At 51.3% G+C, this 15379-nt stretch overlaps 1 protein-coding gene across 1 annotated transcript; it reads right to left on the reverse strand.

The window, feature by feature from the left end:
• Nucleotides 1-2814: 2814 nt before the first annotated feature.
• On the reverse strand, nucleotides 2815-9392 carry LOC133361982 (uncharacterized). Its single transcript, XM_061580956.1, has 4 exons — nucleotides 9327-9392; nucleotides 8796-8892; nucleotides 6382-6654; nucleotides 2815-4831 (listed from the first exon to the last, which is right to left on the reverse strand). The coding sequence occupies exons 2-4, from the start codon at nucleotides 8798-8800 to the stop codon at nucleotides 2815-2817; spliced, it is 2295 nt and encodes a 764-aa protein (XP_061436940.1). The 5' UTR covers nucleotides 8801-8892; nucleotides 9327-9392.
• Between the last annotated feature and the right edge of the window lie 5987 nt (nucleotides 9393-15379).

The raw sequence follows: 15379 nt of genomic DNA on the forward strand, positions 1-15379 counted from the left end.
AGACGACTTTGACGGGTAGCACACCTTTTTATTAACACCAAACTGTTACACGGGTGGCAACTGCCACATAACCCACGAGGTTCCCCTGAGCTATACCCACACGGGCTCTCACGCCCCGTAGCTTCTTGGAACACACCCGGCTGGGTTATTAGTCTCGACTCTGGGTCCCACAACCTGGTTCCACATGGACACCAGGCCCCAGGTCCCACAGCCTCGCCTCTGAGCCGCACAGGGTCCCGGCCCTTACAAGGACAGCGGGGCTAGGGGTCTCAGGGCCCTATCTCTTCAACTCCGTCTTCGATCTTCAGCTGGTAATAACTCCCCGAGTGTTCTCGCGCGTCCCCCTTTATAGTCCTCCATGCGGACGTCGCTGAGAGCACCCACCCAAGTTGACCAATCACTCAGCGCGCTGCCCACGATCCTGTTTCCCATATCGTGTCTGCGTGCACAAGCACGCACCCAGCGCCGCCCCGTGATCCATCACTGTCGGTGTGCGTCAACACCCCCACACTCGATGTAGCCACGCCCGGCGCGCGCACACACACGCCCCCCACCTTGTCAGCGCGCACCGCCACTACATATGTGCCGGAGCAAATGCAAACAAACGGAATTAAATGAACTAAAGTAATGCCTTCACTACAGTAAAGTAATGCCTTCACCATTTAAGGCCACCCCACAGAGACGATCACCCCTCTCTGTACCTGTGTTGCCCGCTCTGTGTATCTTGGTGACATCTGTCTGCTTATATGTCTGTCTATAATTTTTTGCTGGTTAAATTTTATGTCGCTATTTCATTATACCTGATGATGATTGCTTGTGCTGCAATCGAAACGTCGTATGCTATTAATTAATTTATTATTTTTTCTTTATACGTGACTTTACCGAAAGAACCAAAGAATAATTCCTGCAGTCACGAAAGCTCCAAAGTTAAGATTTCACTACACTCATTCATTAAACATGGGGCCACTATTTAAAATATTATTAATAATTCCAAGCGTTTGGAGTGGAAACAGAGAAGGAATTATAATTGAATGCGCTTTTTTTCAAAAGTATAACGTACTTCAATGTTGTGGGGCATCTAAGATTTGTATCGTCAGTTTAACCTGTGAAAATAATTACAAAACCCCGCTATCCCAGTCTACTACTGTGTGTATGTACATGCATCTGTACTTCTGTGTATGTCCACCCGTGTGTTTATTCACACTTGTTTATGTGGATATGTACATGCGTGAATGTGTATGTACAATCATTTGTTTGCACATTTGTTCGTGTAGTAGAACGCAATCCCTTTGTACGTACACTGCTGTGTATGTACACTCGTGTGTGTATGCGCACTTGTATGCATGTGCACCCGTGTGTGTATGTATGAGGCAGTGTGTATGCACATTCGTGTATGTTTCTACAGCGCTGTGTATGTCCACTCGTGTGTGGGTGTGTGTACATGGGGGTGTATATGTGTACTCGTGTATGCTTATGTACTGGAACAAATGAGTTTTAATATTGTGTCGTACAAAGAATGTAGGGGCAACGTGGTAGGAATGAGACTCCCCGCTCGTGGTGCTCAATGAATGAAAACAGCGCCACTGAGCAGACAGAGCCCCGCCCCTACAGCTCGTGCGTGTGACGTCATGAGTGTGACGTCATGAGTGTGACCAGCGGACAGCCACGATGCTGCCAGGTGAGGGTCAACTTGTGTGCTGGAGATGCTTCGCCTGAAACTCGCCTCCACACGTGTTCGCTATGAAGATTGTAGCAATAAGCGACGATCAGTCATCTTTAACCTATCAGGTCTTTATTGTTCTGCAAGTAAATTAACGTTAAAAAGCGTAGAAACACATGCACACTCGTGTGTGAATGCACACCGCTGTATATACAGTCGTGTTTGGATGCACACTCGTGTGTGTATGTCTACTCGTCCGTGTTTTTTAAAGGAAACATGGTAGCAATAACGTACGATCAGTCATCTTTAAAAACAAATCAGGTCTTTATTAATCTGCAAGAAAACTCACGTTAATACTCGTATCGACATCTTTATTAATACGCATGCTCAAACAGGAAGGAACTAGGCAAATTATTTCCCAATAGGAATTCAACAGTTCAAAGATATTCTTAAAATCAAACGCTACCAATTTAAGCAGTAACTTGCCAATTTTTCAAACCTGATACCACATATAGATTCTCAAAGCAAACGGCAATATATATATATTTTATCTCAAATTGTATAAAGCGGTATGATTAACTTTGAATATCGACATGCGGTAAAAGGTTAACCAATTGATATCCTACCACTTTAATAGTTTAGCCTGGCAATTATTCAATAATAAAGGATTTTGGTAAACATTCAAACTTTTTTACATTTCTGTAAAATCGCCTGAAGCTGGTTGTAATCACCAGCAAAACATCATACTCAAATTGTAAATGTTGTGGGTTTACTCTCCAACACACTGGTAAGCTTAAGTAGTCACTAATTGGCACATTTTGTTTCCGCGACAAACCTTACTAATTGGCTGTCAGGTGGTGGTGTGTTAACACATTTATATTTACGCGATCTAACCCAATACACCTTTATGGATATTGGCCACGAAAGCTGATGTGTTAAACCAAATTAATTATACTGTTGTTGGTAAATAGAAAATGTTAGTTGTTTACATTTCCTCAGATACAAGCAGCACGAGACTGACCTGGAGGAGATTTTAGATCCAAATTCACTTTTAATTTCCTCATTTTTTGTTTCACCAGTAATATGGGATGTATTTTGTGAATTTTGGGTTTTCCACCTGCAATTAGAGGCTTGGAAATGTTTACCCTCCACCTCTACAGCATGCCCATGAATTTGTCTATTTTCTGTGACACAAATGTTCGTTCATCAGGATATAGCTGCTTTGGAACACAGTGCAAGGTAACATTATTAAGCTGTTTTTGTGATAGTGGTTTTTGAGGTGTTTCATACATTTTTGCTTCACCTTTTAGTTCAGAACTAAATTTCAGTGGGTGACTTAATATTTGGCTTTCACATGCATGCTTTTTCGCCTTTTCCTCCGCTTTTTCTTTGGCCTTGCGTGCCTCTTCCTCGGCGATCATTTTCCCAGTGAGTGCTTGCAGCTCCAGCTCACTTGCAGACTGCGTGTGCTGGTGGGAGTGTTCGGGAACGGCGTTACTGCTGCCGTTTGACACATCTGGGAGCCAAATGCCACCTTGATCCACATCCACAGACTGACTTGGCACGGAGATCAAACAGAACACAGTTTCTCCCACAGCTCCTCGCTGATGCATGCCGGTCCGGACTCCAAGCAGGCTACGTGGCATCTGACCACCACTTGCTTCATGTGTCTTGTCACCCTGAAGAATACCCTCCTTTTTATCTGTATGCAACACAGATCTATGTTCACCTGCTGTTTCTTGTATGTGGCCCTTTCTTGAGTGAAATGCATGATCAGCACTTGTTGAGGTACTGTCCGGATATTTTAACTGCATGTACGTTATGTCATCTGAATGCATTTTATGCTTGTTGATTTCATGGTTTGACTGCGAATTTCTCCAAAAATATGAATCCTGATTTAGTACAGGTAACACAAGTGATGGAGGTGGTATTTGCTTTGAGTACAACAATTGTTTGTCTAAGCCTTCTTTTACATGAATGTAGTTTACAAAATTGTTGTCATTTGTAGACTTCCTCACACTGTGACCATTGTCTTGATTTTGGCGCTCAGTTTCCCAGTGTGCCTTGGGGACAATTCGCACCCATGGGTCTGTGAATGGAATGTATTCAACACGAGCTGTTCTAAGTTTTTGTTTGCTTTCACCAGTAGAGTCAATGCTGTTTTCATTGCTTGCATGTTGATTTTGACGAGATGTATTCTCTTTATATTGAGGAATGTAATCTGGTGGTTTGATGTATGTGGGCAGCTGTACATTTTGATATTTCATTTGTGATTCAGGAGGCATAAATCTGTCTGGGGAAAATTCTGCTGATGACTTGTATTGCCCATTTTCATGTGTACTCGTATGACAACACACGTTTTTCAATTGAACTTGTGTTGTTGGTCCCTTGTAGCAATCTTTGCTTCTCATTTGGTACATCTCGTATGTTGGCGGTGGAGGCCTGAATGTTTGAGGTTTTTCAATCTTCTCTGTTGGTAGGGGAGTTGCTTCAAAGTATTGTTTTCCTGTGTACAATATTGCATGTGCATCTGATGTTGCCTGGAGGGAAGTGCTTCCTTTGCCTGGATTCACCAACATGTCCTTGCTGTCCTGACCACACTGACTTGAGGAGTAATACATCCCTGACATGTCCTGGTAGTCACTACAGCAATGGCTTGATACATATTTGGAATTCCCTTTTTCTCTGCTATTCCTGTGCATATTTTTACTTTGATCGGTCAATAACGCGTAGTCTGGATTTATTTTACTTTGTTGCAGCTGTGTAGTCTGTGGTGCAGAGTTCTGAGATAATTCCAGGGTCGGAGGTTCAGCCTTGTATGGTGGAGGCTGTGGGTAGGTGCTGGGGCGTGGGATTGTGTCTGCATTAGCTGGGTAGCCGTGCAATCCAGAGTATTCCGAGGGAAGAGTCGAGTCACGAGACACTGCAGGGTACGGTGGGGGGGTTGCCTCGCGAGACACTGCAGTCTGGTTGAAAGGGCCATGCTGCACTGTGTTGTGTGATGGGGCTTGATCTCGTAACCCTGCAAGGTAGGCAGGCGGAGGGACGTCAACATGAGGCGGTTGGTGGATTGCGTAGTCCAGCAGCACGCTGAAATCCTGCCCACGGCGCCGCCAGTAACTCACGCTTTCATCGGATCCCTCCAATAATGGAAGCTGGTTTTCAAAGTTCCTGCAGAACAAAATAAATATTGTGACCAAATTGCATCAACACTAGAACGCTTTTAGCATTTGTAACTTTCTGCTTTTTCTTTTCAATGAGCCATTGCTTAAATCCTGGGTCAGGGGTAGACATCAATCATGTGCGAGTGTGTGTTTTGTAGAGCATGCTGTTTTGCATTCATTTTTTATACATGTTTTTGAAACATTTAGGACATCTTAAAGAGTTTAACTATTGGAACAATATTTTAAGTGCTGGTGACTAATTAATCATATTCAAAAGGATTACAGTGTCTTTGTGAACGCCTTATACAGTGTATACAGCATCGCATCCCCTTAAGAATTTTACAACACTGTCTTTTAAGCAGTTTCTCTGCCAATTCGTAATCGGATGCAGACCATTCATTGAAAACAACGACGGGCCATTTCAAATCAAGACATGCCCTTTGGCTCAGTCTTTGTATTATATTTGCCATGTCTGTTACAAGGGTGACAACATTTTATTGGTATTTCATGGGTTTGGAAGAAACTTTCAGTATGTGGGGTGGGGGGCATGAACATCAGCATAATAATCCCCAAAACGGAAGCCAAGACCGTGAAGTTGATGTTGCCTTGGTGAAATCCAAACTTCAACATACCATGTCTGAGCTCATATGTCTTCAGGAGTACATCTTTCACATAGCCGGTGTACCACCCTGTTGCCAGTTGATTGTGATTACTTTCTACTCACCCACATAAATGATGAGAGTGTAAAACCAAACCGTGGCCGAATGAGTTGTGGCGTAAAGTTAGCACAGCAGTGGAAAACAAACAAACAAATAAAACTGGGAACTGCAGTTGTTCCACTGAGTAACTATCCATGGCATAAATGATGCATGCAGCACTTTAAAACGAGACAAAAATAAAATAATGTGCCTGGTACGGCTGCCAGGATGCAACCACAGCAAGCTTACCAGGGATTCTCATTTCGGTCAATTATATTGTATTTTAATTGCACCAACAGTGGGCATTCATATAATCTGCCCACAGGTGTATATCTAGGCATGTAACTGCATCGATTAACATTTGAAAATGATTCTTGTGATCAGAGTACTTGCAGAGAATTGTGCACGTAAGAATTAATAGTTTAAAATGTGTGTATATTGTTTGACTGGTCAGCATAAATCCTGCAGCCTATTGATGTGTTAGATAGGGGTGTTCAAGCATCACGTAAAGGTATCTATGTGGTGTTTGGAAATCTTAACTCCTGGTTTATTGCCAGAAAGGGTGAAACCTATTCTATTTAAGTATTAATAGTCGACGTAATGCACTCTTGTCACATTCTATGCATAAGCCAGTGTTTTTTTTATAGGCATACAGTAAGTACTGTATAAGCAGCATATATGCATACATATACATTTGTGTAATCTGTTCGTTTCTCAAAGGAAATTATGTTACAGCTGTTCAAACAGAGTACAAGCACATTTCATTTCAGGCAAATGACACAGCAGTCAAAGAAAGGAAATGATGTCTAAAAATGCTGAACTTTTTTGACGGTGCGTTTTTCTCCAGCGAGCTCCTCACCTTATGGTCACAGGGGGGCTTTGGGGCTGCATTTGCCCCTCTTCATAGTTCGCCTTTTCACTTACGAGCTCTGCCCTTTCCCTGGAGGGCTCGGCCCTTGCGGGGTGCTCTTGTAGTGGCAGGCTGGAGTGACGTGTGGCGCGGGGAGCGGGCGGTGCGTCGTGCCACACATCCTGGCCAGGAAACCCCTGCTCCAGCCCTGACCGGGGCGGCTCCATCCGGAGTGGAGGCTGTGTGCTGCTGCTGCTGCCGGATGTCGGCCTCCTGCCCGACCTGAAGCCATGGGAAGCCAGCAGGTCGGCAACGCTGTACATATTCTTCAGTAGCCGGCGGTTTTGTTCAAGGCCACTGTCCTTCACTGCGCGCACACTCCCACTCTCCGCTTCCTGCTGAACGGTTATTCAGGATGAGAGTGCCTGATTTGCAACAACAACAAAACATATTTAATTATTCTTGTAATTGTTTTCGGAATAAAGTACTTCACGAAAATGAATGTACCACAACAAGAAATGGAGTTGAAAATATATTTCATAGTCTAAATACAAAGTAATTTAAACACGTGGCATAATACCAGCAAGCTAAGCAATTACATGAATCGGGATCATCTCTACATTGTCTAAATGCCCTCTAAGTGAAACAAGTATGGAAATTAATGTAATGGAAATTGATGATAAAGACACGTGCCTTTTTTATCCCCACTCTTATCTGTGCCATCTCGTACCGCTTAAAAGTATATTTTTCAAGAGTTAAAGAAACATTGTATTCAAAGATCATTTTAAAACTCTTGTTTTTATCAAACTTAACTCCTCCTTTGCCATTATCTTAGCTCTACGCACATTTCATGGTGCACATTTCTCTGTAAATACTTTTTGACAGCAATGTGAATTTAAATGAAAGGTTCATCTGGAGAAAGGTTCACTCTGGCAAGCGTTCCCATTGTGCAAACACATGGACATTCCACACTGCCGATTTTTTTTCGTTTGAAAAATACTTAAGGTGGTGCCGTCCCACGCTGCAGACCCAGATTTAAAGAGCAATCTGGCCCAAGATTGCTGGGGTTTTTTCACCAACACAAGTCTGTAAATATGGGCAAACATTTTAATTACGGTATGTGCCGAGAATGCAGCCATGGCTTAAATCCCACTCCTCGTGCCATTAATTTCTTCAGACCCAGTGTGTGAATGTGTACAACAAAAAGGACTGTGTTCAATTGCCAGCAGCCTTCCTCAGGCTGCACCTGTACCAACTGGGGGAACTGCTTTCACCCGAGAGCCGTGACCTGCTATGCTGAGAATTTGATACATCTGGAGATTGGGGAAAGATGGAGGTTGGTATGGTTTAGTCATTACTACACCCATGATGCAATTTCAAAGCATTCCCGTAGAAGGAATTAGAAGCAAGGCCAATCATCTGGTTTTCATGTGCATGGTGGAAAATGTACAAAAAAGTCCTCTAAAAGCTATTCGTACTTTACGCACAAATGTAAGATATTCTAAAACGCTAGCTTTTTTCAGGAAGCAGATTAAAAAGGTGGGTAATTTAATTACAGTACTACATGAAGTGTTATTTGGCGGTAAATCCATCAATGAATATACATTTTAGAATTCCCTTGTCATCCGTTTTTGCTTCGGTGCCAATATAAATGTAAACTAATCAGACACAGGTGCATAATGGTACTCATACGTGAACTTCAAAGTCACAGTGGCAGGTGCAACTCTGAACCAGGTGTGGCACTGCAACAAAGTACTGGATGATTTACTGCAACACTCATTCAATAAACAGCATTGGTAAAGAAGCTCTCCTAACCGCTCATGGCCATTTACATCGTTGGAGAGTTGTATTTAAGTCAAGGAAATCCAAACAGCAGTTTTTAGATGTGTTGTTGCTGCCCTTGTATTACGTTCATAAAATAATTTGGTAGGACATAAAGACAAACTGTACAGTTGTCTGCCTTAAGGCTTTAACACAGGATATGAGACATCGTGTCTCTGGACCTTGCAGTGTACCTCAAGGGTGGGGTATGACATAGTTGTTGGGAGTATTTGGCCGAGATGACCTCAAACACCCACATTTAATACTTGTGCCATTATTGCAATGCGGAAAGACACACCTAAACTTTGAATCATGTTTTAAAAAGTACTCTGGAGTAAAATCATTAATGTCGACATCTTAGTCTGTGAAAAGTCTGCCTTTGTTTCATTGTCAGACGGGATATTGTTCTCACACAATAGGCCATTGTAGATTGTACAAAATCAGTATATTCGTGCCTGAGAGTAAACTTATGAGCATACACACACCAATGTAAAGCTATGTGGTAGGCAAACTTACGTGCCAAAGTGTGCGTCTTTGTGGGCTCTTAACTTTGTTTGCATTTGGGTGTGTGTCTCTTGATTATTCACCCAGCACACCATTACCTCATTCCTGCGGAGGGAGCTGGTAGGAACGTTGGGTTGCTCGGTCAATGGCCTGCAGGGTCAACGGCGGCGTGGTGTATTCCGCAAATATGCCCGACTGTGAGGGCGGGCACAAGCCGGCGTGAGTAGGTGAAACGTTGAGTTTTATAAGGGCACCACGGGGTGACCAGCCCCTCCCCACCCAGCCCCACCCCTCCCATTTCTGGATGCACGACGGACGGACGGACGGACACAATAATCCCCTGTGGGCTGGTGGAACCAGGAGGTTTCTAGCGGTGACATTAATGCTGCGTCACTCCACCAAGTAACGAATGGAGGATCAACCGACACAGCCGAGGCGCTCCCCGTGTCTCTCCCTCTCCCCGTGGCGGCGGCGTGGATTTACCTCCTGCCCCCCCCCCCCCCCGCGGTGCCCCCCTCCACTCGTTCAGAGTGAACAGCGGCACGCGGCGCTGAGCGCCTGTGACCCACAGACACCGACTCGCGGTGCCGCGTCCAGAGTGAACAGCGCCACGTGTTGACAAGCCTCACCTTGTTGTTGTTGGCAGGTCGCTTCTGAAAACGAGAGCGGTATAGCAGCTCGAGCGGGCTTGGGCTGATAAAAAACACGAAAAAAAACTGCGTTAATATCTACAGCGAACCAAAGTTACAGAGTAGCGAGCCGCGTGAAGACAAATTTATCTTGAGCGAGATAATTAAACTTGAACGCAGTCAGGCGAGGGCAGGAGGCAAGGCCCCGCGGGGCAAAGTTCCAATCTGGACATCGATTCCAACACTCGCTGCTACTCAGTTGACATCCCTGAGAGAGAGAAACAGCGAGGCTCTACCTTGGTACACAACAACAACCACAACAACAACAACCACCACAACGATGAGAAATTCTCACCTCAGATTTCAGTAAGCACGAAGCAGCAGCAGCAACGTCCTGTTACCTCGTGACGTCACGCGGCAGCAGCAGCAGGTGACATGACGTCACTCTCGGGTTACAAGCCACGCTCCTCCCACAATGAGCGACCCCGCAACTGAATAAATTATGTTAATGAGCGGCCCAACGTCACCACCACCAGCACCACCAGCAGCACCACCAGCACCACCACCACCACCAGCACCACCAGCACCACCACCAGCACCAGCAGCACCACCAGCACCACCAGCACCACCAGCACCACCACCACCACCAGCACCACCAGCACCACCACCAGCACCAGCAGCACCACCAGCACCACCACCAGCAGCACCACCAGCACCACCAGCACCAGCAGCACCACCACAGCACCACCACCACCACCAGCACCACCACCAGCACCCGCACCACCACCAGCAGCACCACCACCACCAGCACCACCACCCGCTCGTGACGAGTCGTTGTCAAAGTTGTGCAATCTTGAGGCTGTGGGCAACCAGACCACCCGCCCGCAACATCCTTCACTACACCGGCAAGCTCCCCCGGTAGCCTCCACACACTTTGTGGGGGCAAGTGCTGCTAAACACCACACAGACACACACACATACACACAGACACACACATAGACACACAGAGACACAGGTACACAGACACACTCGCCCACTCACCATCCACCCACCCACTCACCCACCCACCCCCCTCTCACCCCCCCTCTCTCACCCCCCCTCACTCACCCCCCCCTCCCCCCACTCACTCACCCCCCCTCTCACCCCCCCCCATCACTCACCCCCCCCACTCACTCACCCCCCCCTCACTCACCCCCCCCTCCCCCCACTCACTCACCCCCCCTCTCACCCCCCCACTCACTCACCCCCCCCACTCACTCACACCCCCCCCCACCTCACCCCCCCACTCACTCACCCCCCCTCTCACCCCCCCCTCTCACCCCCCTCTCACTCACCCCCCCCCCTCACTCACCCCCCCCCACCTCACCCCCCCTCTCACCCCCCCCTCTCACCCCCCTCACTCCCCCCTCTCACCCCCCTCTCACTCACCCCCCCCCCTCACTCACACCCCCCCACTCACTCACCCCCCCCCACTCACCCCCCCATCTCACCCCCCCCCCCACTCACTCACCCCCCCTCTCACGCCCCCCCTCTCACCCCCCTCTCACTCACCCCCCCCCTCACTCACCCCCCCCCCACTCACCCCCCCCTCTCACCCCCCATCTCAGCCCCCCTCACTCCCCCCTCTCACCCCCCCCCCCACTCACTCACCCCCCCTCTCACCCCCCTCTCACTCACCCCCTCCCCTCACTCACCCCCCCCCTCTCACCCCCCTCTCACTCACCCCCCCCCCTCATCACCCCCCCCCCCCCCACACTCCACCCCCCCTACTCACTCACCCCCCCTCTCACCCCCCTCGTCACTCACCCCCCCCCTCACTCACCCCCCCCACTACACCCCCCCCCCCTCACCCCCCCCCCCACTCACCCCCCCCACTCACCCCCCCCCTCTCACCCCCCCACTCACTCACCCCCCCCCTCTCACCCCCCCCCACTCCCCCCCACTCACCCCCCCCAACTCACCCCCCCCCACTCACCCCCCCCACTCACCCCCCCCCTCACCCCCCCCTCAACGCCCCCCACTCACCCCTCCCCCCCCCACATCACCTCAACCCCCCCCCACCTCACCCCCCACCCCACCACACCCCCCCACTCCCCCCCCCCCCACTCACCCCCCCCCCACTCACTCACCCCCCCCCACGCACACCCCCCCCCCACCATCAGTCACCCCCCCACTCACACCCCCCCCACTCACTCACCCCCCCCACATCACCCCCCCCACTCACCCCCCCCCACTCACTGCCCCCCCCCCACTCCCACTCACCCCCCCCCTCAACACTCCCCCCCACTCACACACCCCCCCCACTCACCCCCCCCCCCCCCCCCTCCTCACACCCCCCCCTCACTCACCCCCCCCCACCACTCACCCCCCCCCACTCACCCCCCCCCCACTCACCCCCCCCCCCACTCACCCCCCCCCCACTCACCCCCCCCCACTCACCACCCCCCCCCCCACTCACCCCCCCCACTCACCCCCCCCACTCACTCACCCCCCCCCCCACTCACCCCCCCCACTCACTCCCCCCCCACTCACCCCCCCCCACTCACACCCCCCCCCCACTCACCCCCCCCCCCCCTCACTCACCCCCACTCACTCACCCCCCCCCCCCCACCCCCCCCCCCCCCCCTCACCCCCCCACTCACCCCCCCCACTCACTCACCCCCCCCCCCTCACCCCCACTCACCCGCCCCCCCCCCCCCTCACCCCCCCCCACCACTCACCCGCCCCCCCCCCCCACTCACTTCACCCCCCCCCACTCACCCCCCCTCACTCACCCCCCCCCACTCACACCCCCCCCCACCTCCCCCCCCCCACACTCCCCCCCCACTCACATCACCCGCCCCCCTCACCCCCCCCACTCACCCCCCCCACTCACACCCCCCCCCCACTCACCCCCCCCCCTCCCACACCCCCCCTCACTCACCCCCACCCCACTCACCCCCCCCCCCTCTCCACCCCCCCCACTCACCCCCCCCCCTCACCCCCCCCCTCACCCCCCCCCCCCACTCACCCCCCCCCACTCACCCCCCCCACTCACCCCCCCCCACTCACTCCCACCCCCCCCCCCCACACCCCCCCCACTCACCCCCCCCCACTCACCCCCCCCCCCCTCACTCACCTCCCCCCTCCCCCTCCCACTCACCCCCCCCCCCCCACTCACCCCCCCCCCCACTCGCTCACCCCCCCCCCCCCCCCACTCACCCCCCCCCACTCACCCCCCCCCCCCCCACTCACCCCCCCCTCTCACCCCCCCTCACCCCCCCTTCTCACCCCCCCCCTCACCCCCCCCCCCACTCACTCACCCCCTCTCACCCCCCACCCCTCCACCCCCCCCTCTCACCCCCCTCACCCCCCCCCTCACCCCCCCCTCACCCCCCCTCACTGTGGCTACACACGAGGTGGCGGTGGGTGACCAGCACCACACCCGGCCGCCTTCGTCTCCCTGGTGGCGATGTTCGCTACACACCGCACCAGCTACTCGCTTTGAGGCTGAGTCGACCTAGGGGAGGCCCAGGACAGGTTCAGATAATCGTCACTTGCGGTGTTGGCCGTGAGCCGGAATCGAACTCTGATCGCCGGGTTCGTAGCGCTAACCGCTGCACCACCGCTCCCCACACCGCGAGAGACACACACGCGGAGACAGACACGGGGTGAGGTGTGCAAGAGACATCAAGTGTATTCACAGGTCACCACGGAACGCGCAGGGTTCAGGGAGTCACACCACACGCACGTGCCACCCACCGCGACGTCCCAACCCGTGCGCTCGACCCGTGTTCTTGCAACAGGCGAGTTTTCAGGCCCACACAGCGTACAGACGTTGCAATGCGGGCAACAAATCGTAATCGTCTATCTGTGTTTCTTTCCCTTGTGATGATGGGACTTTGCAGGATGAACGTTGAGGTTTATACGGTGCACGGGGTGACCAATACGGTCTGAGTTGGCCGCCGTGTGTGCGTGTGTGTCCCGGACCGTGGCGATGCCTGCTGCTGCTGCTGTATATGTGGAGTGTGCGTCTCTCTCTCTGTGGCTAAGAGATGTTGACTACCTCGCCTGGTCTACAGGAGGTCGTGGGTTCCATCCCAGACCCTGACGATGCCTGCTGCTGTATATGTGGAGTCTGCATCTCTCTTTGTAGCTATGAGATGTTGACTACCTCGCCTTGTCTACAGGAGGTCGTGGGTTCCATCCCAGACCCTGACGATGCCTGCTGCTGTATATGTGGAGTCTGCATCTCTCTTTGTAGCTATGAGATGTTGACTACCTTGCCTTGTCTACAGGAGGTCGTGGGTTCCATCCCAGACCCTGACGATGCCTGCTGCTGCTGTATATGTGAAGTCTGCGTCTCTCTGTGGCTAAGAGATGTTGACTACCTTGCCTGGTCTACAGGAGGTCGTGGGTTCCATCCCAGACCCTGACGATGCCTGCTGCTGCTGTATATGTGAAGTCTGCGTCTCTCTGTGGCTAAGAGATGTTGACTACCTTGCCTGGTCTACAGGAGGTCGTGGGTTCCATCCCAACCCTGGCGATGCCTGCTGCTGCTGTATATGTGGAGTCTGCGTCTCTCTGTGGCTAAGAGATGTTGACTACCTTGCCTGGTCTACAGGAGGTCATGGGTTCCATTCCAAACCCTGACGATGCCTGCTGCTGTATATGTGGAGTCTGCGTCTCTTTCTCTGTGGCTAAGAGATGTTGACTACCTCACCTGGTCTACAGGTCATGGGTTCCATCCCGGACCCTGGCGATGCCTGCTGCTGCTGCTGTATATGTGGAGTCTGTGTCTCTCTCTGTAGTTATGAGATGTTGACTACCTCGCCTGGTCTACAGGAGGTCGTGGGTTCCATCCCAACCCTGCTGCTGCTGCTGTATATGTGTCACCGGGTCCTCCGGGTTTTCCCCCTCCACATGTCGAGTTGACATCTGCACACGTTCAGATTGTTTGGCTGCTACTAGAAATGTTCACGTGATGATGATGGTTCTCCGTGTGTCTCTATGGATCTATACGAGTCCCTGGATGTCTGTGGGTCTGTGTGAGTCTCTCTGAGTATGGGTCTCTATGGGTGTCTATGGATCTCTGTGGGGTCTCTATGGGTATCTATGGATCTCTGTGGGGTCTCTATGGGAGTGAGAAGGGGGAGGGGGAGTGAGAAGGGGGAGGGGGGGAGAAGGGGGAGGGGGGGGAGAAGGGGGAGGGGGCAGAATGGGGGGAGTTTGTTTGACGATGAAACACAACAAGCGAGGAATAGTTTCCAAACGTAGAACCAAAAATCTATTTTATATTTTTTTCTGTTCTAATACGTCCGTTGTGATGTGTTTGTAAACAAAACAAGCCAAACAAATACATTTGCGAATTTTTCATGTTTTGAGATGACAGATACTTGGTTTACGGCGAGGATTGATGTTATCCTAGATGGGTTTGTTTATAACACGCTTTTATTATTTAACAAATTCCGTCTGGAGTTGTGTCCTCTGAGCAGCCGCGCCGAGGGGCGGGGGGGGGGGCAGGAGGGGGGAGGGGCGATGGGGGAAGGGGGGGCACGGGGGGCGGGGGGGGAAGGGGGGGGCACGGGGGGGGAGGGGCAGGGGGGGAAGGGGGGGGGCACGGGGGGGGGAGGGGCGGGGGGGGTGGCAGGAGGGGGAGGGGCGATGGGGGAGGGGGGCACGGGGAGGGGCATCTGGGACAGTGACATTTAATTAAAGCGTGGGGGGGGGGGGGGTTTGATTTAAAGTTTTCGTGACTGCAGGGATTCATCTTCTTGGTTCTTTAGGTAAAGTCACGTAGAAGGGAAATAATAAAATAATAAAAATAAAACTTTACAATACAGTAGTAAAATAAAAATAGTAAAAATAATTAGATAATAATAAAATATCTTTTTTTATTGTTGTCTTATTATTTTATTATTTCCCTTCTACGTGACTTCACCGAAAGAGCCAAGAAGATGAAAGCGTGGGGGGTTTTTTAATATTTCTAAAAAAAAAATTGTTCACCCGGAAGCTGCACACCAAAGTGAACTTTGCCCCGGGAGGATCAGCAGGAGGAGCACGTGGACACAAGT

Source organism: Lethenteron reissneri, unplaced genomic scaffold, assembly GCF_015708825.2.
Source record: "Lethenteron reissneri isolate LAM-NWPU_2019-01 unplaced genomic scaffold, ASM1570882v1 scaffold_1318, whole genome shotgun sequence".
Taxonomy (NCBI): domain Eukaryota; kingdom Metazoa; phylum Chordata; class Hyperoartia; order Petromyzontiformes; family Petromyzontidae; genus Lethenteron; species Lethenteron reissneri.

Coding starts and splice junctions, on each gene's coding strand:
- LOC133361982 (XM_061580956.1), bottom strand. Junction 4,832..6,381: donor AGCCCCCCTGTGACCATAAG/GTGAGGAGCTCG, acceptor TTTGTTCTGCAG/GAACTTTGAAAACCAGCTTC.